The 24,865-nt window shown below is 42.1% G+C and overlaps 2 protein-coding genes across 2 annotated transcripts in view; both read left to right on the top strand.

Annotated features, from left to right (window-relative positions):
• stag1a (STAG1 cohesin complex component a) overlaps positions 1–24,865 on the top strand; it is a 233,123-nt gene that overhangs the window by 53,013 nt on the left and 155,245 nt on the right. The gene's annotated exons all lie outside the window — the stretch shown is intronic.
• On the top strand, positions 5,434–5,816 carry LOC144694158 (dolichyl-diphosphooligosaccharide--protein glycosyltransferase subunit 4). The gene has a single exon (XM_078564499.1). It carries the CDS (start codon positions 5,501–5,503, stop codon positions 5,612–5,614), a length of 114 nt encoding a protein of 37 aa, XP_078420625.1. The 5' UTR covers positions 5,434–5,500; the 3' UTR covers positions 5,615–5,816.

Raw genomic sequence — 24,865 nt, 5'->3', positions numbered from 1 at the left:
CTGAGCTGATGAATGCCAGGTTTCATCTGCTGATCTAAGTGACTCCTGTCCTGTAGAATTCAGTTAAAATTTATTGCTGCATTGTGACCACTTGGCAGAATTTTTGTTTTTAAATTTGTAACTTTCTTATCCACTCCTGTTGAACCAACCCTGATATCAGTTAAGATGTGGTGCAGAATCCCAAAAGATAAAAGTTATCTGTGAAATAGAACGTTGCTTTGATTAGTGCCCATGGCTACACCCTTGCTCATAAAACTTGGTCTTTGAAGGACCTCCTTACACCTCCTCCTTATACTTGTCAGCATTCTTGATTCAGGAAGGGTGCAAGCAATTATCTACAACTTTGTGTTTCCTACCTAACAGTGGTTAGGTTTCAAGAAGGGTTTAAGGAAGGCCACAGGGCAGTTAGGTATGGGAAGTAAATGCAGGCCTTGCCAGCGACACCTTCGTTCCATGAAGGAATTAAAAAAAAAACTCAATCTTGCATGTGTCAGTTTAATACTGTTTTGATCTCCGTACAAAACTTCATTTTTTAAGGCTGAAGATAGCTGCTGAATTTTCAATCCAAATGGGCCTGTACCCTGCTGGCCAAGGATCAAATCATAGATGCGGACTTGGTTCCGTTGTGGAATGCAGAGAAGGCAATCGGAGTAGACCAAGAGCAGATGAAACACAGCTGCTTCAATCTTGTTGGCTGAAAGTGGGTTTATAGTTTGTGTCTCGTCTCTAGGCGAGAGAACTGTGTTGGGTAGGCACAATAGTTAAAACATTAAGAGGCGATGCCCTGAGATAATGTGCTGCGATAGTGTTGTAATATGCTTTTAAGGGATCGTTGCATGACATCACTAGAAGGGAAGTGTGTCATGCAATCCAATCTTAGTTTCACTTTTGCTTTTGAGCAGAGCACACACAAACAGTTCTGCTGATGTCTTCAAGCTTTCTGTCTGTGCATAAATGTTCTCATGTGCCTAGTCTAAATAAATGAACCTACAATGTGTTTACACAATCCCCTATGAGTGTTTGGTGCTTATGTCATTATAACAACACAATACGGTGCTTGAAAAGCCTAGCAGTAAGATTAAGTACAGTTATATCACGGTGAACAGTCTTAGATTATGCTACGTGGCATGAGGCGACCCTTGATCTTTTGGCCAGACTGCTACGAAGTCATAGCGTTGGAAAGTGTCGCAAACGCAGCATATTGACCGCACAGAATAACTTGGAAGACGCAGTGAGATAGTGATCAAGTAAGCAGCTGGTAAGAGACGGACCCCTTGTGGTGAGATTGCAGAGCAGAGCCTGTCAGTTCAGTGGGTGGGACAGCGCATCAAGAGGACTAGCACTGGGTTAGCCCAGTCAGGAAAGGCGAGTGACTAGGGTGTGGACCAGATCTATAGTGAGTGAGGGAGAATCAAACAAAAAAAAGAAAATAGTCATAAAAATTGGGCCAGAGAAGGTTGCGATTATAATGGGAGGAGCTTTGGAAACATGCACAGAAGTGGCTACAGTGACACTCATCCCAGGTACTATAGGAGAAGGAAGGTGAAAAGGATATTGTCAGACTGTCCACAAAATTCTCTAATTCGAACTGGGATGTAGCTGACCTACTATCTGAATTCAAAATGTTCAAGCAGTATACAGAGCTATGGATTCTCGATTCAGGTGTGTCGGAGCCAGACAAAAAAAATTCTTTCGAGTTATCAACAGTCACAGATTGCAACTCTTTTGAGTACAATCACAGTTCTTGGTTTCCGGGAGTGGGACATGAACCCACAACCTTCTGATTCAAAGGCGAGGGTGCTATGGACTGAGCCACAGCTGACACCTCTCGGAGCCAGACAAGCAAGCCATAAAAATTTGCTTAGTAATTGGAAATGAAGGTCTACACAGGCTGAACATGTCAGGATGAACATAAGAAGAGCTAAAGGATCCTCAAAAGATATGGCTTGCTTTGGAAAACTGCACCAGAATCAGGCTAAAATTGTATGTTCATTGACTAAGGTTCATGTCACTTCAACAACAGCCGACAGAGACCATTTTGTCAGCAGATGCCGAGAAAGGGGCTTGTACTATGATTTTTCAGACGCAGAACTAGCAGACAGAATTGTTGAATTGATGATCGCGTCCACTCCCATGGAAGCATCACAAAAGATCTGCTAGACAAGCCCAAAACATATAGCATCAAAGAACTACTCAAGGATGGATGTAGGTACGAAGCGATCCTCGCAGGTAGACGTAGCTTATAGGTCCTAAGTACCACCCCAATTGTTGATGCACTTGTTAGAACACCTAAACCTAGCAGGACATGTGGAAGGTGTGGCCTTCTGCATGCACCAAGGGAATGCCCAGCTTTCCATCAATTCTACAAAGCATACGGCAGAAAGGGCCATTAGCAGTGGTGGTGCACTAGGGCAAAGGCTGATGCAGCTACAAAGAGCCGTGTACTGATCCAAACAGACTGTACGCAATGGGTACCTTCAAGCAATAAGAATGACTATCCGGCATCCCGTCAGAAACATACATGAGGTGATTGACAAACCGGCAAATGACGATGATGTGCATAATGAGACAAAGGGTGGTGAACACATGTTTTTCACACCATCAATCTTGTGGAAAATGTACATGCAATCACACCATCCAAAGTGTTTCCCAAGATCCAAATGATCTGTCCTAAGAAAGCTAGCAACTATTCGATATTGGCCAAGATTGATGCAGGGGCAAGTGCCAACATTCTGCCCCTGCGAATTCTAATTGGCATGTATCCACAAATATGGAAGGCCATGGTGAAACCTACTACACAATTTTGGTGTACAGGATCCATAGTCCTGGAGTGCAAGTACAATCAATTTTCCTGGCTGTCATAGATGTTCTACATCGTGGAGAGTGAAGACCCAGTGGTCACAGGCCTACCGGCATGCCATGACCCCGCACTAGTGACAATCCTTGGAATCATTCAGACGTCACACAGCAGACCAACCTAAGAAACTATTCCTATCATCTCAGTTCATGACCTAACATCGAAATATCCAGAATGTTTCAACAAAATTGGCAGTTTCATGGGAGCTGCAATATTATACTTTCAGGAGAATGCAAGTCCATCCATTGATCCACTACATAAGTGCAACATCTACTTGCAAGACAAATTGAAGGTCGAAGTAGACGCAATGGAGAAAGATGGAATCATTAGAAGAGGACAGGAGCACATAGATTAGTGCAGCTCTATCATGTGTCATAAAAATGTGCATTGAGAGAATGCTTCGATCCACAATGTTTAAATGCAGCTTTTAAATGTCCTTATAAAATACCCCCATTTGAAGAGTTAAATCCAAGATTTACAGGTGCAAAATTCTTGTTGAATCTTGATGCTAAGCATGCCTACTGGTCAGTACATCTCACGGAGAAGTCCCAAGAGCATACTACATTCCAAACCCATTCAGACAATACTGTCTTCAATGACTTCCTTTCAGCCTATCTGTTAGCTAGGATCTCTTTCAAGCTCACATGGACCCTTATTATGTGCACTGTGCCAGGATGCATCTGTATCACCGATAACATTGATGTTGCGGGAAGAACAAAGCAAAAACATGACCATAATCTGCCCTTAATGTTGCAAGCGGCATGAAGGGTTGGTGTTCAACAGTCTGAAATGTGCTATCAATGTGCAGCAGATCAATTCTTTTGGTTTTATTTATTCCAGTGCTGGCATATGTCTCGATCCAAGTAAAATAGAGGATATTTAAGTCATGCCAACTCCTCAAAATAAGGACTATCTTCAAAGATGTCTAGGTCTCTTTAATTTCTTATCTCCATACATTCCCAATTTTGCTTGTAAGCCTTCATCGCTAAGGGAATTGTTGGGAAGGGATGTGTCTTTCCTGTGGCACGAAGACCACCAATACCTCTTAGAAGCATTAAAAAGGCCATTAACAGAAGCATTGATATTGCAATTTTTCAATCCCAGACAACTACCGTGGACATAGATGCCTCACGGAAAGGTCTGGGAGCACACATGCTACAAAAAGGCAAACCAGTTGTATTTGCTTCAGAATCTCTTCTGGTAACGCAATCCAACTATTCCAACATCAAGCAGGAAACATTAGCTGTAGTGCTTGGAATCATGCATTTTCATAGCTATCTTTTTGGTGTTGTGACCACAGCTGGTGTTAACTGCTGCGCAAACCAAATCCCAAAAGGAAGCTTGGCTTACCCTGTTTTGTATTCTGAAAACGAGAAGACGATGTACCGATCTCCTCAGTAAGAGGTCCAATCACACTTTTGGGATTTTAAAAATTAAAAGTAAAAGTTCCTTTAATAAGAATAAAAGAAAACTTAAACACACAAGATTACAGTTACCCAATTAAGGTTAGCCTTACAAAACATGCCCCCCAAAACACTCTACTTGGTCAAACCCACAAGTAAATACCTTCCAGGCAACACTCCCTTATAGATGTCTAATATGAAATCCAGTAATATTGTACCAAGCAAAATTCTGCAGTTTCAATAAAGACATACCATGTGACCTCTACCTTCTTCCACTCTGCGGTGGAATCCACTTCAGAATAAGGCTACTTGTTGCAGCCCAAGTTTTTCTGGCTTGACTAGCTGAGTGATTCAAAATACGTTTCCTCCAAGCCCAGGGCTAACAGCTCCCAGCTCAGCTCCAGCTATCTCTTTCTCTAAGGTCTGTAAAGTAATTCTAAAATACTTTTTTTCCATTTCATCTCAGGTTCCATTGTCCACACACCGCTTTGAAAGTCAGCCCCTTCCAATATAAAATCTTTTATGTCTCTATCTTGTCTTTGCTTTTGGGTCAATAAAATATAATACCCCCACTACTATTTACCTATGGAACTCCTGCAAGATGCAACCATGTTTCTTGTGAACTCTGACTTCCCCTTTGATATTCAAACAAACTCTCAACTTATCTAAAATGTAAATGTTAAATCTAAACTATTTACTTGTACCTCAAACTTAACCCGTCTACCCTTTTCATGCTTTAAACTCCCCAGACAACCTGACTGCTATTAATCTCTTGCCCAGCTTAATTGAATCATTAACACACAAACACAGGCACCCGGTCTTCCTTGCAGAATAACACAATATTCCCCAAAAATATTTTTAAAAATCCATTCTTCAACAACTTCATCACTCAACACGTGGTCATAGATGGAATGAGAAGATTCGCAAGGGTGAGAGTTTGTTGGCTGGGAATGAACAGTGACATTGAAGTTGTCGTCAAGAAGTATGAGGCATGTCAAGAGCCAAGTTTGCACAAAGAACTGCTGATTCTATGAGGTTCCTACCCATTCTTAGCCAAAAATAGCATCTGACCTCTTTCATGGCCACAGCACTGACTGCATTGTCATCATTGACTACTTATCAAATATCCCATTATTTGACAATACCCCATTATTCGACAATACAACTGTCACGGCTGTTGGAGAGACGTGGCCTGCAGTCAGGACTGGGAGTGGGATCTAATTTGTAAACCCCTGGGTGGATGATCACAGACGTACAGCTAGCGATCTTTGCCAACATGCTGGGGGTATCCCTTTTCCTCCTTGTTGTCCTGTACCATTATGTTGCTGTTAACAATCCCAAGAAGCTGGAGTAATGGAATGGCACAGGAGCATAGTACTGTAAGTGTGAAGATTAGGACCAAAAATAAATTGATTACTTTGAAAGATGGAAGCCAACTTAAATAAAACACAATGTCCATTGGACTTCGCCAGTACCACAGTGAATAACAACTGCATTAATCGTGTTTTGTACTAAGAAATATGCCTTGTCAATAAATATTTGACTTGAAAAAAAAACAGCTGTCACACCCACTCTAAGTGCTGTTTTCATTCTATTTTGTGTGCCTAGAGAGATTATTAGAGATAATGGTCCTCAATTAATTAGTAAGCCATTTCAGGATGTGTGAGGGAAATGTTGTGTTGATTACACTACTAAGTCACCTCATTGCCCTAAATCTAATGGCCTAGCTGAATGAATGATTTACAGGGTGAAATCCCTAATTCTGAAATGTAGACAGATCAAGCAAGTACTACACATTAAAATGTGACATCTGAGAGTGACACCTTGAAGTGCAACTATTCCATCACCGGCAGAGCTCATATTTGGCAGACCAGTGCATACCACTTTACCTACTCTTACCCATTCTACACTCTCAGAAAGTAGAGATGATGACCAATGTGCATGATAAAAATGCAGGTGCAGAATTGCCAAGTTTACAGTTGGGACAACGAGTTCATGTCCATGATCCCACAGAAGGCATGTATATGGCAACCAGCCGAGATGACATGGATTTGTTTGGAACCAAGGTCCTATGAAGCCATTACATACACAAGCGCAACGGTGAGGCATAACTGAGGACAAATCAGATCCACTCCAGCTCCTCAGCCACTGTACAGTCCTATTGCATTTAGGACAATGTCCCAAATGTAACCAGGAAAAGTATCAAAGAATGACCATCACACAGATCACTGTGAGCAATTAAAGAAACCTCCAGACAAGGTTAGCATTACAAGATCTGGGAATACCAGCAGATTACCTCTGTGCTTTAGAGACTCAGATTCATCAGTTCTATACACTTATTCAGTAATTGTAACTTAACATGAACGTGTAAATAGTTGTACTTTTTTGGAATGGTGTGAAATATCTTTAAAAATAAAGGGGGATGTTGTAAAATGCCTTTAAGGGATAGTTAAATGACATCACTAAAAGGGAAGTGTGTTAGGCAATCCAGTCTTAGTTTCACTTTTGCTTTTGAGCAGAGCGCGCGCACACACACAGTCCTGCTGCTGATATCTTCAAGCTTTCTACCTGTATATATATATATATATATATATATATGTTCTCATGTGCCTAGTCTAAATAAATGAACCCACAATTTTTTTACAGCACCCCTTATGAGTGATTGGTGCTTATATCATTATAACAGCATGAAACACAGGACACTGATATTAGGAGAGAAAGCCAGGTTCAATTCAGGCTTTAGAAAGGAGCATAAAATAAGCTCCCCGCAGAAAACATGCAATAGGATGGGATAGGCAAGTCTATTAGTGAGTTTTGATATTGTTTTTCCAGAGCAGTTTTTAAATTTTCTTATAAATATTATTTTTGACTATATGTGGAAAATAAATGCAGCAAAAACCTTGCAGAACTTATCTTGCGTGATGCTGTCTCATCTTATTTCCTTATTTCACAATATTTCCTCATTTGGTTTTCCATCACTCTCCACGTGTTCACAATAGTTTGAAACAAGAAAATGTGTAAAAACTTTACAGATATTCAACAAGTTATCAATGAACTATTCCTAAATTCAATGCAGGCCTGTGCTGATTTAGGTAATCTCAATTAGAGGTTGGCTGGGGCAATTAGCTTCACTGTTCCTGGATGAGGGAAGAGAAAATTATCCCGAGTCGTTTTCCGTGATGTGATCTTGTGACCCAGGTAGGAAGTATTTGAATGAGAGTCTTCTAGGCCTTCGGTAAAAATCATCAAGACATGGTCTGTAATGTTTCCTGTAGGTAAACAGCCTCCAGTTTCCACTTAGCATCATAGCTGACACAGAAAAATGACCATTTTGAATAACTATTGGGAGTAACTGGAGTCTATGGAATTGTACCCAAGCAAGGAGTTAGTAACATCAGAAGAGGAGAGGAAAGCAACTGGTTAAAAAAAAGCATTGAAACAGTTTCATTTCTTAAAGAGCAATAATGCTAAACCGTTCATAAACAGTTTAATTGGTATAGAATACCCACTTGTCAGTCTGCATTTACTGACTCAAAATAAAAGTAAGTGTCAACTTTGGAAACACTGCAGTTAAGTTATATTTGTTAGCTTAGAATGAAACATTGACTAATACAATTCAGAAGGAGGCTGTTCAGTCCATTTGTGCTTGTGCTGGCTCCTTGAAAGAGCTATCTAATTAGTGCAACTCCCCTGCTTCATAGCCCAGCAAATTTTTCATACGATTCCTCTTTGAAAGTTATTAATTTAATCTGCTTCCACAACATTTTGAAGCATTGCATTCCACCTCATCATAACTTGCTGCATAAACTTTTTATCCCTCATGTCACCTTTGGTTCTTTTAGTAATTACTTCAAACCTGTTTTTGCTAACTAATGGCTGACTCATTTACTCTAACAAGACCCTTCATGTTTTTGAACAAATCACACTCTTTAACCTTCACTGCAACAGCCCTAGTTTCCAGTCTCTCCAGGTAACTGAAACCTTTTATCCCTGACACCATTCTAGTAACTTCCCTCTGCATCCTCCTTAAGGCTTTGACATCCTTCCTAAAGTTTGATACCCAGGATTCAATACCATCCCCTAGCTGGGACCTAACCTGTGCTTGATAAGAGTGTAATGCAGTGTCCTTGCTTTTGTAATCTATACTGCTATTTATGAAACTCCTATGTCTTTTTAACTCTTCAACTTACCCTGCCACCTTCAAAGACTTGTGTACATACACCCCAGGTCTCACTGATCCTGAACCCTCTTCAGGATTGCACCATTTAGTTTCTGTTGTCTCTTTCTCATTCTCTCCACCAAAATTAATCACTTTGCATTTATTTGCAGTAAAGTTCAGTTTCCCCAGAACTCCTGTGTCCATTGGAACTTCACCCTCATCTCCCAACACCCCCAGCTTACACGAACACCCTCACTCCAATTTCATTACATTTAACCTTTCTTATCCAGTGGGGGACAATTGAACAATTAACTGGAGGAGGCAGTTCCACAAAAATCCCTATTTTCATTAATTCAGTGCAAAGACAAGGCTGAAGCATTTGCAACCGTCTTCAGCCAGAAGTGCCGAGTGGATGATTCACCTCGGCATCCTCCTGAAGTCCCCAGCATGCCAGATGCCAGTCTTCAGCCAATTTGATTCACTCCATGTGATATCAAGAAACAATTGAAGGCACTGGTTACTGCAAAGGCTTTGGGCCCTGACAATAGTACTGAAGATTTGTGCTCCAAAACTAGCCTTATCCCTAACTAAGCTGTTCCAGTACAGATACAATGCTGGTACCTGTCCAGCAATGTGGAAAATTGCCCAGGTTTGTCCTGCCACAAAAAGCAGGACAAATCCAACCTCTGGTCAGTTACCGCCCCATCAGTCTATTCTCAGTCATCAGCAAAGTGATGGAAGGGGTTGCTGACAGTGCTATCAAGTGGCACTTATTAAGAAATAACCTGCTCACCGACATGCAATTTGGGTTCCGTCAAGGCAACTCAGCCCCTGATCTCATTACAGTGTTGGTCCAAACATGGACAAAAGAGCTGAACTCCGGAGGTGAGGTGAGAGTTATTGCCCTTGACATCAAGGCAGCATTTGACCGTGTGTGGCATCAGGGAACTCTAGCAAAACCAGAGTCGATGGGAATCGGAGGGTGGGGGGGGAACATTTTCACTGGTTGGAGGCATACCTCGCACAAAGGAAAATAGTTGTGATTGTTGGAGACCAATCATCTCAGTTCCGGGACATCTCTGCAGGAGTTCCTCAGAGTGGTGTCCTTGGCCCAACCTTTTTCAACTGTTTCATTAATGACCTTTCCTCCATCACCATTCCGACTCAGATACTGAAGCAGCCTGTGCCCATATGCAGCAATTCCCGGGCAACATTCAGGCTTGGGCTGATAAGTGGCAAGTAACATTCGCGCCACACAAGTGTCATGCAATGACCATCTCCAACGAGAGAATCCAATCATCGCTCCTTGACATTCAATAGCATTACCATCGCTGAATCCCTCACTATCAACATCCAGGGGGTTACCATTGACCAGAAACTGAACTAACCAGTCGTATAAATACTGTAGCTACAAGAGCCGGTTAGAGGTTGGCAATTCCACAGAGATGTAACTCACCTCCTGACACCCCAAAACCCGTCCAACATCTACAAGGCTCAAGTTAGAAGTGTGATGGAGTACTCTCAACTTGCCTGGAAGAGTGTAGCTCCAACAACACTCAAGAAGCTCAACACCATCCAGGACAAAGCAGCCCGCTTGATTGGTGCCCCGTCCACCATCTTAAACATTCACTCCCTCCACCACCGACATACAGTGGCAGCAGTGTGTACCATCTACAAGATGCATTGCAACAACTCACCAAGGCTCCTTCAACAGCACCTTCCAAACCTGCAACCTCTTCCACCTAGAAGGACAAGGGCTGCAGATGCATGGGAACACCACCACCTGCATGTTCCTTTCCAAGCCACATTCCATCCTGACTTGGAACTGTATTGCTATTCCTTCACTGTCACTGGGTCAAAATTCTAGACCTTCCGTCATAACAGACCCCCCCCCCCCCTCCCCACCCCGGTGTACCTACACTAGATAGAAGGCAGCTCACCATCACCTTCTGAAGGACAATTAGGGATGGGCAATAAATGCTGGCCTAGCCAATGACACCCATATCAAGTGAAAGAATAATAAAAAAGAAAAAATCCCTTCATGACCTCCCCTTCCATATCTTTGCAACTTCTTCTCGCCTGTACCCTCAAGCTCAAGCCTTATGTACAACAAGCTTTCTGTACTCAATTACTGGGAGTTGTCAAAGATGTGCTAATTTATCCTTTGGACATAAATCCAAAGTGCCATCAATTGCACAATGACCCATGCCTGTGAAAATAATTGGAGTTCAGTGAAATTTGCCATGTTCGAGGTATTAAAACTTTTGGTTTTGGTCGAATTCCCATGACAGTTGCTTATTTAGATTAAACTAGATTAAACAATCTCTTATACTCAGATCAACCATGTTAATGATTGTATCGTTACAGATTAGAGATATGAAATACATTATTCCACCAATTCCAGAAAGTCTGAATGTTAAAAATCTGGAAGATGTGCATATATTAACTTCATTCTGAGTTAATTGCCCAAACTTTGCTTCTGTGGATATAGAGCCTTTTCTGTTTTTGAAAGCCAAAGGCTTGGTAAATTAATTTCAATTGATTTCACTTTTCTGCCACTATCAATATAAAGTTCCATAAAGAGAGAGTTAAAAGTGAACTTGTCGTTTGCTCAAAAAGAACTTGTCAGAATTGGAGCTGCAGCAAATTCATGTGTTTATTCACTTAATTCTCTGGATGTCGGTTTTCCATCTAAACATCGTAATTTGCATTTAGAAATAATATGCATCATTGTGACAAACTCAAATATCTGAATAAATTCACCAATGAAGTTATTGAACTGAATAAAATTCACAAATTATGGAGCAGAAAACGTGCAGCTTTTTCCCACAAATTTTCTAAGATAGTTTATCACTGTGTCTATTACTAAAAGCCTTTCGAGCATAACAAAGTATGAGTAGATCAACCACTACTATTTGCATCAAATACACCCTTCTGCAATTCATCAGTAAAGCAATCTTAATTTGAGGACCAATGGACCCCTGCTCTCCATTTGTTTTTAAGCTATCACCTGTCCTTCATTTAAAGAAATAACTTTACAACATGTACAATACATGTAAAAGAGTATGCAAGTCTGTTGTGAAATTCTGAATTTCTCTTTTGATGTTTTTTAAGTTATAAAAAGTGATATGGAATACAAGTGATAACTAGACAAATACATACAATTTGATCTTAACCATGCATTGGACATCCCCCCCCACCCATGCCATTTTCCCCCACCACCACCAACACGCCGCCCCCCCCCCGCCCCATCACTGCTCCACATTCCCTCCAGCCAGAGTAGCTTTGTTGTAGGGTTCAACTTACATTCCGCTGTTCAACCTCTCCACCAATTGTTGGCAGCCACACGTGCATCACTCGCTCCAATCCTTCATGCACCCCACGTGCATCTTTTTTCAATTCTTTCATGGGCTGTGAGCATCGCTTGCTAGGCCAACATTTATTGCTACCTTGCTGAGAGCCGGAGCAGAGCAGACCTGAGGGAGATGGTCGGGAGCTGACGAGGACCTATAAATACAGACCGGGGATTCAAGTGAGGTCTACCTTGCTGGGAGTTGGAGCAGATCGGGCCCGTGGGAGATGGGAGCTGAAGGGCATCTATAAATACAGACCGGGGATTCAAGTGATGGCTACCTTGCTAGGAGTCGGAGCGGACCTGCGGGAGACAGTCGGGAGCTGACGAGCATCTTTAAATACAGACCTGGGATTCAAGTGAGGGCTACCTTGCTAGGAGTCGAAGCAGAGCGGACCTGCGGGAGACAATCGGGAGCTGCTGTGAGGCTGCAGTCCAGAAAAAAGAGGGAAAAAGCAACTGTGACGTCACAGGAAGCTAGTAAGTTGATTGGCCAATAAGTGCTTAGTCTAAGGGACAGTGTGAGAAACCAACTTAGGATAAGCAAGTTCATGTAGATGTATAAATAAAAAGTGCTAAAACTTTAAAATAATAAACCAAAAGTTGGAAACTTTAAAATTAAAATAAAACAAAAATTTTAAAAAGCAGTAAAAAATAAAGTAATTTAAACAGACATCTAAAACATACCTTTGTAGTTAAGGGTATAACCTTTAGTTGTCAGTGGTACTAGCATTCAATAAACACAGTAAATTGTAGCATACATAGGAAGAAAGTAATTAAAGTAAATTAACTAAATAACATAAGTTAGAATGGTAGGACAAGTGTTACATTGCAGCTGTGGGATATGGGAGCTTTTGGACGCCAAGGCAACCCGTGACAAACGCATCTGCAGGAAGTGTAAGCAGCTTGAGGAATTCGGGATCAGGATTATTGATCTGGAAGCCAAAATGCAGACACTGCACAACATAAGGGAAGGGGAGAAATACCTGGATACTTGTTCCAGAAGATTGTCACACCTCTTAGAAGGAGGTCACCTGTTTTGGTCAGCAGTGAGGGACAGGAGGATGTGACTGTCAGTGAGGCAGGTACTGGGACTGAGCAGACAGTAATGGAGGAGCCTCAGACTTTGCAATTGTCAAACAGGTTTGAGGTGCTCATAGCCTGTGTGGATAAAAGCGAAATCTGCAAGGTGGATGAGCTGGCTGGCCATGGCACTGTGGTGCAGGAAACCGCTCAAGCAGGGGGAGCAGAAAGGAATGTAGTGGTAGTAGCGGATAGTATAATGAGGGGGATTGACACTGTTCTCTGCAGCAGAGAGTGAGAGTCCAGACGGCTATGTTGCCTGCCGGATGCCAAGGTTCGGGATATCTGCCCAGGGCTGGAGAGGAACTTGCAGTGGGAGGAGGAAGATCCAGTTGTTGTGGTCCATGTAGGTACCAATGACATAGGTAAAACTCGGAAAGATGTTCTGCAAAGTCAGTAGGAGGAGCTAGGCACTAAATTAAGAAGCAAAACTTCAAAACTATTAATCTCTGGATTATAACCTGAGCCACATGCAAATAAGATTAGAGAGACGAATGTGTGGCTCAAAGACTGGTGTGGGAGAAGTGGGCTCCGGTTTGTGGGACACCGGCATCAGTACTGGAGAAAGTGGGGTGTGTACTGTTGGGACGGTTTACAGCTGAACCATGCTGGGACAATGTCCTTGCAAATTGCATAATTAGGGAAGTAGAAAGGGCTTTAAATTAAATAAGAGGGGTAAGGGATCAAGCTTGGGTAGAGGTAGCAATTCGAGGTGCAGAGTCAAGACAGGAAAGCAAAATAGTAATATGAAATAGAAATGAGGGTCAGAGAATGGCAAGAAGGAACAGAGGGAAAAAACCTAAGAATACATCAACAGTCAAGACTAGATGTTACAAAGATAACAAAAAGATAAAACTGAAGGTTCCCTATCTGAATGCACATAGCACTCATAACAAAATAAATGAATTGATGGCCCACGTTGAAGTAAATAAATATTATCTGATAGCAATTTCAGAGACGTGGCTGCAGGACGACAAAGATTGTGTCCTTAATATTGAGGGGTACATGACGTTCAAGAAGAATAGGAAGCTAGGTAAAGGTGGAGGTGTAGCACTGTTAATCAAAGAGGGCATTGGTGCAATACTTAGAGATAACCTTGGTTTAGGAGATCAGGATGTAGAATCGGTTTCAGTGGAGATGAATAGTAGGGGGGAAAAGTCATTAGTGGGAGTGGTCTACAAACCCCCTAACAGTAGCCACAGTGTACAACAATGTATTCAAGAGGAAATATTGTGTGCTTGTGATAAAGGGACAACAATAATCATAGGTGATTTTAATCTGCACATAAACTGGAAAAATCAGATTGGCAGTAGTAGTCTGGATGAGGAGTTCTTAGAATGCTTTCGAGAGAGTTTCTTAGTGCAGCATGTTCTGGAACCAACCAGAGAGCAGGTTATATTAGACTTGGTATTGTGTAATGTGACAGGATTAATTAATGACCTCAGAGTAAAGACACCACTAGATAGCAGTGACCACAATATGATTGAATTTTACATCCAGTTTGAAAGGGAGAAGAGTGGGCCTAAGACTAGTATCTTAAACTTAAATAAGGGCAACTATGTGAGGATGAAAGCTGAGCTTGCTGAAGTGAACTGAGAAGATAGGCTAGAGGATAGATCAATAGAGAAGCAGTGGCAAACATTTAAGGGGATATTTCAGCGTATTCAGAATAAGTATATTCCTACTATAAAGATAAATTCTAAGGGGAGAACCCACCATCCGTGGTTAACTGAAGTTAAGGAAAGCATCAAACTTAAGGGAAAAGCATACAGCTCCACAAAGATGAGTGGCAGGACAGATGATTGGACAGACTATAACGAATGGCAGAGAATGACTAAAAGGTTAATCAGGAGAAAGAAATTAGAGTGTGAGAGGAAACTAGCTAGAAATGTAAAAACAGATAGCAAGAGTTTCTACAGGTACTTGAAAAGGAAAAGAGTAAGCAAAATGAGTGTTGGTTCTCTAGAGAGTTACAAGGGGAGTTAATAGTAGATAATAAGGAAATGGCGGAAGAAATGAACAAATATTTTGCTCCTGTGTTCACTATAGAGGATACAAAAAACATTACAGTAATAGCTGCAAATCAGGAGGTGAATGGGAGAAAGGAACTTGAAGTTGAAATCACTAAGGAAATGGCACTGAGCAAATTGATGTAACTGTGGGCTGGCAAGCCTCAGGGTCCCGATGGACTACATCCTAGGGTCTTAAAAGAGGTGGCTAATGCGGTAGTCGATGCGCTAGTGTTAATTTTCCAAAATTCGCTAGATTCTGGAAAGGTTCCATCTGATTGGAAAGTAGCAAATACAACCCCTCTGTTCAAGAAGGGAGGGAGGCTGAAAGCAGGAAGCTATAGGCTAGTTAGCTTGATATCTGTCGTGGGGAAATTATTAGAATTGATCATTAAGTAGGTTATAGCTGGGCACTTAGAAGAGCTCAAGGCAATCAAAGAGTCAGCGTGGTAAAAGGAAAATTATGTTTGACCAATTTATTGGAGTTCTTTGAAGGAGTAACATGCGCAGTGGATAAAGGGGAGTCTGTAGACGTACTGTACTTGGATTTCCAGAAGGCATTTGATAAGGTGCGACATCAAAGATTGTTATGGAAAATAAAAGTGCATGGTATAGGAGGTAACGTATTAGCATGGATAGAAGTTTGGCTGACTGGTAGAAAGCATGCATAAATGGGTGTTTTTTCTGATTGTTAGGATGTGACGAGTGGAATCCCACAGGGATCTGTAGTGGGGCCTCAACTTTTTACAATTTACATCAATGACTTAGATGAGGGAAGTGAAGACATGGTAGCTAAATTTGCAGATGACACAAAGATAGATAGGAAAGTATGCTGTGAAGAGGACATAAGGTTGCAGATGGATATAGATGGGTTGAGTGAGTGGGCAAAGATCTGGCAAATGGAGTTTTAATGTGGGAAAATGTGAAGTTGTTCACTTCGGCAGGAAGAACAAAAAAGCAGAGTATTACTTAAATGGAGAATGGCTGCATAATTCTGAGGTGCAGAGGGATCTAGGTATTCTAGTACATGAGTCATAAAAGGTTAGTACATAAATACAGCAAGTAATTAAGAAGGCTAATGGAGTGCTATCCTTTATTACAAGAGGGATTCAACATATAAGTAAAGATGTTATGCTTCAGTTATACCGAGCTTCGGTGAGACCGCACCTCGAAAACTGTGAGCAGTTCTGGTCTACTGTGGGTGAGTCCGGAACTAGGGGGCACTGTTTTTAAATTAGGGATCGCTCTTTTAGGACTGAGATGAGGAGAATTTTTTTCTCAGAGAGTTGTGCGACTTTGGAACTCTCTGCCTCAGAAGGTGGTGGAGCAGGGTCATTGAATATTTTTAAGGCAGAAGTAGATAGATTCTTGTTAGACAAGGGAATCAAAGATTGTCAGGGTTAGATGGCAATGTGGAAATCGAAACACACACATCAGCCATGATCTTGTTGAATGGTGGAGCAGGCTTGAAGGGCCGAATGGTCTACTTCTGTTCCTATTTCTTATGTTCTTGCCCATCCATAATTGTCCTTGAGAAGAATGGTGGTGAGGCTCCAAATCAACCCACTGACCTATCAGAACTGTGCGGACAGACATAAATTCTATTATTATTAGAGATTAATTCACAAGCTAATAGAGCATTTTAGAATTGCCTAAATGTTTAATCAGCTCAGCAACTCCTATTTCCTGTTGCATGAAGTAGAAAAATCTGATTTGGTTCTGTCATGGATTTTAAATTGTTTTGTTCTAATTAAAGCAGTAGACTGTGATGTTCAAGCTGAAATTCAAAGTGATTAGCTTTAATAATAGATTGTGTGGAAATTGTTATGGATATTTGGATCAGTTGAGGTACATTTTTTATTGATTTTATTGTGTGATTTCTGGTACTTTCAAAATTTGTGAGATAAGTAGCAAAAGACATCCTGTGTAGATTGTGCAAGTAGTGCATTTGTTAACTATATGAATCGTGTAACTCCATGGGCAGATTATTAGAAAGTTGACTTCCTAGATCATGAAAGACGAGTCATGTCTAAGGAACTGATCTGAAAATATGGAGAGAGAGGGAGTACTGTGGAAAAACCTAAAGTTGAGACTTTCTATATAAAATGCCTTTCAACTTGAGGATTGTGTTGGCGTATGGCAGATTTAATAATTAGGAACCTAAAGAAATCTCATGTGAATTCCTTGCTTCAGCAGTGGAAGGGATCAGGTGTTGCCACAATTTCAATTGCTGAGTCTCACTGAGAAGGTTGTAGAGATGCCTGCCTCTTCCAGTAAAAAAAGATGCAAGACTTGCATTTATATAGTACCTTTCATGACCACAGGACTTTCCAAAGCGCAGCCAATGAAGTATTTTTGAAGTGTAGTCACTGTTGTAGGAAACATGGCATGCAATCACATAGTCCTGTAAAGCAAGCTCCCATCAACAGCAAATTGATATTGACCAAGATAAAAGCAAAACACTGCGGATGCTGGAAATCCAAAACAAAAATAAAACTACCTGGAAAAACTCAGCAGGTCTGACAACATCTGCGGAGAGGAACACAAATAACGTTTCGAGTCTGTATGACTCTTCAACAGAACTAAGGAAAAATAGAGAATAGGTGAAATATAAGCTGGTTTAAGGAGGGGTGGGACAAGTAGAGCTGGATAGAGGGCCAGTGATAGGTGGAGATAGCCAAAAGATGTCATAGACAAAAGGACAAAGAGGTGTTGAAGGTGGTGATATTATCTAAGGAATGTGCTAATAGGTAACATTAAGGGTAAAAAGCAGGACGAGCAAGGTACAGATAGCCCTAGTGGGGGTGGGGTGGGGGAAGGGATCGAAATAGGCTAAAAGGTAGAGATAAAACAATGGATGGAAATAGTGGGAAAAGAAAAATCTATATAAATTATTGGAAAAGGGGGGATGGGAAAGGGGGTGGGGATGGAGGAGAGAGTTCATGATCTAAAATTGTTGAACTCAATATTCAGTCCGGAAGGCTGTAAAGTGCCTAGTTGGAAGATGAGGTGCTGTTCCTCCAGTTTGCGTTGAGCTTCACTGGAACATTGCAGCAGGCCAAGGACGGACATGTGGGCATGAGAGCAGGGTGGTGTGTTGAAATGGCAAGCGACAGAGAGGCCTGGGTAATGCTTGTGGACAGACCGAAGGTGTTCCACAAAGCAGTCACCCAGTCTGCGTTTGGTCTCTCCAATGTAGAGGAAACCGCATTGGGAGCAGCGAATGCAGTAGACTAAATTGAGGGAAGTGCAAGTGAAGTGCTGCTTCACTTGAAAGGAGTGTTTGGGCCCTTGGACAGTGAGGAGAGGGGAAGTAAAAGGGCAGGTGTTGCACCTTCTGCAGTTGCAGGGGAAGGTGCCGAGGGAGGAGGTTGAGGTGTAGGGGGTGATGGAGGAGTGGACCAGGGTGTCCCGGAGGGAACGATCCCTGCGGAATGCTGCCGGGGTGGTGAAGGGAAGGTGCGTTTGGTAGTGGCATCATGCTGGAGTTGGCAGAAATGGCAGAGGATGATCCTTTGAATGCGGAGGCCAGTTGGGTGATAAGTGAGGACAAGGTGACATGTCTTCCTTCTTCCTTAACCGAGGTTTTCCACCCACGGTGGTTGACAGGGCCCTCAACCGTGTCCGGCCCATCTCCCGGGCATCCGCCCTCACACCTCCCTCTCCCTCCCAGAACCATGATAGGGTCCCCACTTATCACCCCACTAGCCTCCGCATTCAAAGGATCATCCTCCGCCATTTCTGCCAACTCCAGCATGATGCCACTACCAAGCACATCTTCCCTTCACCACCCCGGCGGCATTCCGCAGGGATCGTTCCCTCCGGGACACCCTGATCCACTCCTCCATCACCCCCTACACCTCAACTTCCTCCCTCGGCACCTTCCCATGCAACCGCAGAAGGTGCAACACCTGCCCCTTTACTTACCCTCTCCTCACCGTCCAAGGGCCCAAACACTCCTTTCAAGTGAAGCAGCACTTCACTTGCACTTCCCTCATTGGAGAGACCAAACATAGACTGGGTGACCGCTTTGTGAAACATCTTCGGTCTGTCCACAAGCATGACCCAGACCTCCCTGTCGTTTGCCATTTCAACACTCCACCCTGCTCTCATGCCCACATGTCTGTCCTTGGCCTGCTGCAATGTTCCAGTGAAGCTCAACGCAAACTGGAAGAACAGCACCTCATATTCCGACTCGGCACTTTACAGCCTTCTGGACTGAATATTGAGTTCACCAATTTTAGATCATGAACTCTCCTCCACTCCCACCCCCTTTCCCATCCCCCTTTTTTCCAATAATTTATATAGATTTTTCTTTTCCCACTATTTCCATCCTCCATCCATTGTTTTATCTCTAACTTTTAGCCTATTTCGATCCCTTCCCCCCAACCCACCCCCACTAGGGCTATTTGTACCTTGCTCGTCCTGCTTTTTACCCTTAATGTCACCTGTTAGCACATTCCTTAGATAATATCACCACCTTCAACACTTCTTTGTCCTTTTGTCTATGACATCTTTTGGTTATCTCCGCCTATTACTGGCCCTCTATCCAGCTCTACTTGTCCCAACCCCCCTTAAACCAGCTTATATTTCACCTCTTTTCTATTTTTCCTTAGTTCTGTTGAAGAGTCATACAGACTCGAAACGTTATCTGTGTTCCTCTCCGCAGATGCTGTCAGACCTGCTGAGTTTTTCCAGGTATTTTTGTTTTTGATATTGACCAAATTGTTTTTGTGATGTTCATTGAGGGATATATATATTTGCCAGGACACTGAGGATAATTCCCCTGCTGCTCTTCAAAATAGTGCCATGAAATCTTTTACATGCATCTGAAAAGGCAGACACAGGTTTAACATTTCATCTGAAAGACAGCACTTGACAGTGCAGCATTCCTTTAGTACTCCAATGGAGTGCTGACCTTGATTTTTGTTCTGAATTATCTTGTCATAACGGGCATTCTTCTTGGGTGACATGAAGCAAACAAGGAGCATTGGTGGGCTAACTATGGATGGCATTACAACTGATCTTGATACCATTCACATCCAACCTCCCAACATGCTCACTTCTCAACAGGTCATCACTTGATGATGATGAGTTTTGCGGCTCAGCTGATAGGTTTTCTTTACCTTCCTAAGCTGTTGGTATTGAGACAGGTTCTAGTCTACTGCTGCCCAGCCTGAGATTATTACATCTCATAGAGTGTTACAGCGCTGAAGGTGGCCATATTGCCCATTGTGCCTGTGCCAGCTCTTTGGAACAGCTATTCAACTAACCCTACTCTCCTCTTTCTCCATCGCTCTGCAATGTTTTTCCCTTCAAGTATTTATTCAGTTCTCTCATGAATGTTACTGCTGAACCTGTTTCCACCACCCTTTCGAGCTTTACAATTCTGATATCAATAACTCACTGTGTTTAAAAGAAAGTTTCCTCTTGTTGCCTCTGATTCTTTTGCCAGTTATCTTAAATCTGTTCTGGTGACTGGCCGTTCTGCTACAGGAAACAGTTTCACTTGTTTTACCCTATCAAAACCATTCATAATTTTAAACACTTCTCCACATTTCTGAACCCCCTGATCTCTGGTACCAATTTAGTGAATCTCTCCTTCACCCTCTGCAAGGCTGGACAAGCTTCCTAAAGTGTAGTGCTCAGAATTGAACACTAGTTGAAGCCCAGCCAACGTTTTAGAAAATTTTATCATAACTTCTTTGCTTTTGTGTGTTATTCCTCTGGTAATAAAGCCAAGGATTCCATTTGTTGCTTTAACAACCTTTGCAACTTATCCTACCACATTCAAAGCTAAAAGCTTCTTCAAGCAATGAGTGGTTAAGGTCTGGAATGCACTGCTTGAGAGTGTGGTGGAGGCAGGTTCAATCAAAGCATTCAAAAGGGAATTAGACCGTTTATGAAAAGGAAGAATGTGCAGGGGTTATGGGGGGAAGACTGGAGAATGGAACTAAGGGAATTGCTCATTCGGAGAGCCTGTGAAGGCATGATGAGCAGAATGGCCTCCTTTTGTGCTGTAACAATTCTGTGATTCTATGTGTATATACATTCCCATGTGTCTCTGTGCCTGCATCTCCTGCAATAGTTGTACCTTTTAGTTCATATTGCTTTTCTTCGTTCTTCCTACCAAAATATATCACTTCATACTTCTCTACATTAAACTTCATCTGTCATGTGTCTGCTCATTTTACAAGCCTTTGTCCATTGCTACTATTCACTTCATTGTTTCTTCCATTTGAGTTTCAAATCATCTGCAAACTGAAATTATGCCCCATATGCCCAAGACCAAAGCAATACGAATCATCAAAAAAAGCCTAAAACCACCACTTGAGGAACATCATTGTATACTCTGCATCTCCTGCCAACCCAGTCTGAAAAAACAATCATTCACCACCATTCCCTGCCTTCTGTCCATTAGCCAATTTTGTATCTGTGCTACCACTGTCTCTTTAGCCCCATGGGCTTCACTTTTGCTAACAAGTTTATAATGTGTATTTTGTGAAACACCTTTTGAAAATTCATGTACACATCAACCGCATTACTCTCATCAACCCTGTCCATTAGATCATCAAAGAACTCAATCAGGTTAGTCAGCCATGATTTTCCTTCAACAATTTTTACTGACTTTCATTTACTAACTCATATTTTGCAAATGCCATTTCACCATCTCTGGATGATTGTCTCTAAAAGCCAATTCCCCCAGATTGGAGATTAGACCAGGGGCATTGTTTGTATAGCTTGTGCTGTATGAAATATTGCTTCCCCTATTAGGCTACATCAGGGGAAATGATTACAGCTCCATTTTTGTCCATGTCTGGACTATAAAAATGATCAAGTTATTTGTTGCACAAATTAGAATACTATTAATAACTTTTCTCTAGGTTTAGGGACTACGCTCCAGAATGCTCCAACATGGTGTGCCACCGAATAAAGGGCAGAGTTTTGCAAAATGAGCTTCTGATGACACATTTGTCCTTTTTTCGTGAAGTTGTTTGACATGACATGTTTGACCTCGAACGAGAGGAAACTTTACGTATATTCTTTTTGTAGACTTTTTACTGAATCCCTGTTTCAGGCTTTATCTCATTGAAAGTACAGTTCTCTCTGTTAGTTATCTATCTTTCTATGCCTTTGTTGCTCGCCTACGTGTGAAAGCATGTTACTTGGCTGTCGGATTTGGACATCTTTTTCACTTTCTAATGAATTAAAGCCAGAGAATTACCAATAGAATGATGATCAGAGCAGCGCTACAAAGCGCACTGATACTTTACAAGAAAGAACAGAAGGCCTAGTTTAAAATATGAGCAGTGGCAGTTGCATTTAACTTCTGCATCAGTCCAAAAGGTCTATTTGGGAGACTTCGCAATTATTATTTCATATTGCTCATATTGCCTATGGGTCTCTCATCTAATGAGTGATTATATATGCAAAAGTGAAGATGAAATTCAACAATTTTCGAGACTTTATGCAGCATATGTTGGCTTTTAGAGGAACCTTTGACTTGCCGATTGCATACTAGAAGAAACTTTGTGCGACTTTCACATTATCAAAAGGCGCTAAATTTTGAGAGATAATAGCCTTCATCGATACAATCTTGTGCCATTACTCTTGTATCATTGGTAAAATCAATAAAGCAAATTCAACCTAGAAAGCTGTAGACGTTGCTGCCTCTCTTAGGAAACAGAAATTTGGACTAATGGTTTAGTTGATTGGTTCAGTGCTGAACTGGATTACGCTGTCCAGACTTGATTTCTTGTACTGAGTTTGCTCATGTCAACCAAGATGATACATTAATAGGCGAGCTCAAGTTAGCTTCAATGCTCCTGGACTAGCGAAGAGAAGAACACAATCAGGATTCAACACTTTTGATTGTTATGAAGTTACTTGGAAAGGTGTAGGCATTGAGTGAGGGAAGCATCATGGTTGGCCAAATAGCCTGCTGATGGTCATTATCTTAACTCACATGCAAATGTTTATATGGGCAAACTAATAAAAGGTGGCAGTGCTTGTGGAATGGTTTCCCTTATGAATATTCCTCATGATGGAATTTGCAGCAGTAGGCGTTGTCCATTCTGGTATCTTATGACCTACAAATATTTAACTGCTTTTGGAGGGGCGCATGGTCAGGAGACTATGCCTGAGTGAGACATGGACCAAGTGACTAGTGAATTAGGTTCATGTGGTAAGTTCTGCTAAGTCACCTTCAGGTTTAAATATAGATTAAGAGCCAAGCTCTGACATAGAACCAACAACCTTCAAGTAAGTTAGGCTACCTTGTTAAAACAGGTAATTGCCTGGTAGTGGCAGTTGTCTGTCAATCAGCTGAAAGTACTTGGTTCAATTGGTGTTAATTGCTGTAGCAGGAAGCTAAACTTGCTCGTGACTCATCAAGGGGTCCATATAAGAATCAGGCTATTCAAACCGCATTGTGAGTAAGGGGCGCATGGTCAGCAGACTACACCTGAGTGAGACGTGAATTGGGTTCATGTGGGAATTCAGTGCACGGGAAAGAGGAAAAATAAGGTTTATTGCAACTCATAAGTGTTTTAAGTATTAGTCGGATTTATCAGTACTAGTAAGGTTTATCAATAGTTGTAAGGTTTATTAAGTAAGGCCAAGTAAAATTAATATAACTAAACCAAAGTATAATAAAGTTAACGTAAATGAAGTTAATACATAATAGGGCAGCTCGGTCGCGTGGAATGCGTGTCCTGTAGTATGTAGGAAGTTGTGGGCGCTACCGGTGACCCAAGATGATCACGTGCAGAAAGTATCACCAGCTGTAGAACCTTGCAGGGTTTAAGAGCTTGAGTGGTGGCTGGAGTCACTGTGGCGCAACCGCGAGGCTGAGTGCTATGTGGACAGCACATTCCAAGAGGTGGCCACACTGCAGGCTAGGAGCATGAAGGCAGAAAGGGAATGGGTGCTAAGAAAACCAGGCAGGCCATGCACGTGTCCTCTGAGGTCCCACTTGCTAATCGGTTTTCAGTTTTGGATATTAGTGGGTTGTTGTGAAGGCATTGGTTCCTTGGAGGAGTGCAGTCAGTGGCAAGTTTGTGGCACCACTGGTGGCTCAGCTGTGCAGGAGGGGAGGAAGAAGAAGGGAAGAGCAGTAATGATGGGGAATTCATTAGTTTGAGGAACAGACAGGCGTTTCTGTGGCTGTAGACGTGACTCCAGGAAGATATTGCCTCCCTGGTGCCAGGGTCAAGGATTTCACGGAGCGGCTGCAGGATATTCTTCTGGGGGAGGGTGATCAGCCAGAGCTCATGGTCCAAGTCAGTACCAATGACTTAGGTGGGAAAGGAGATGAGGTCCCGAAAGCAGATTTCAGTAAGCTATGAAGGAGATTGAAAAGCATGACCTCTAATGCAGTAATTCCTTCCAATCCTACATGCTCGTGAGCATAGAAATAGGAGAATTAAGCAATTGAACATGTGGTTGGAGAACTGGTGTAGGAGGGAGGGCATCAGCTTTTTGAGGTATTGGGACTGGTTCAGGGACAGGTGGGATCTCTGTAAGATGGACGGACTGCATCTTAGCAGGACCGGGACAAACATCCTCGCAGGGAGATTCCCTAGTGTTGTTGGGGAGGGTTTAAACTAGGTTGGCAGGGGGATGGGATTTGAGGGAAGTAAAACTGGTAAAAACAAGTGAAAAGTAGAAAGCAAAAGTAGAAGACGGACGAAGCATAGGCAAGCACCAAATAGGATCAGAATAGAAAATAAAGTTTAAAAAGCGGAATGAAAGGCAACCTATTCGGCATTTAGGAAGGATAGGCAAAAAGGAGGTGGGGTAGCACTCTTAATAAAGGGCAAGATCTATACATTGATAAGAAAGGATCTTTGATAGAAGGATCAAGATGTAGAATCGGTGTAGGTGGAGCTAGGAAACAGCAAGGGGCAGCAAACATTGCTGGGAGTGGTTTATAGGCCACCAGGCTATAGTGCTCATTTTGGCACGGTATAAATCAGTAAATTAGAGATGCATGTAATATGG

Source organism: Cetorhinus maximus, chromosome 19 (assembly GCF_964194155.1).
Source record: "Cetorhinus maximus chromosome 19, sCetMax3.hap1.1, whole genome shotgun sequence".
In the NCBI taxonomy this organism is placed as follows: Eukaryota; Metazoa; Chordata; class Chondrichthyes; order Lamniformes; family Cetorhinidae; genus Cetorhinus; species Cetorhinus maximus.
Note: the sequence above shows the minus strand (reverse complement) of the source record. Positions and strands in the feature narration are given on the sequence as shown.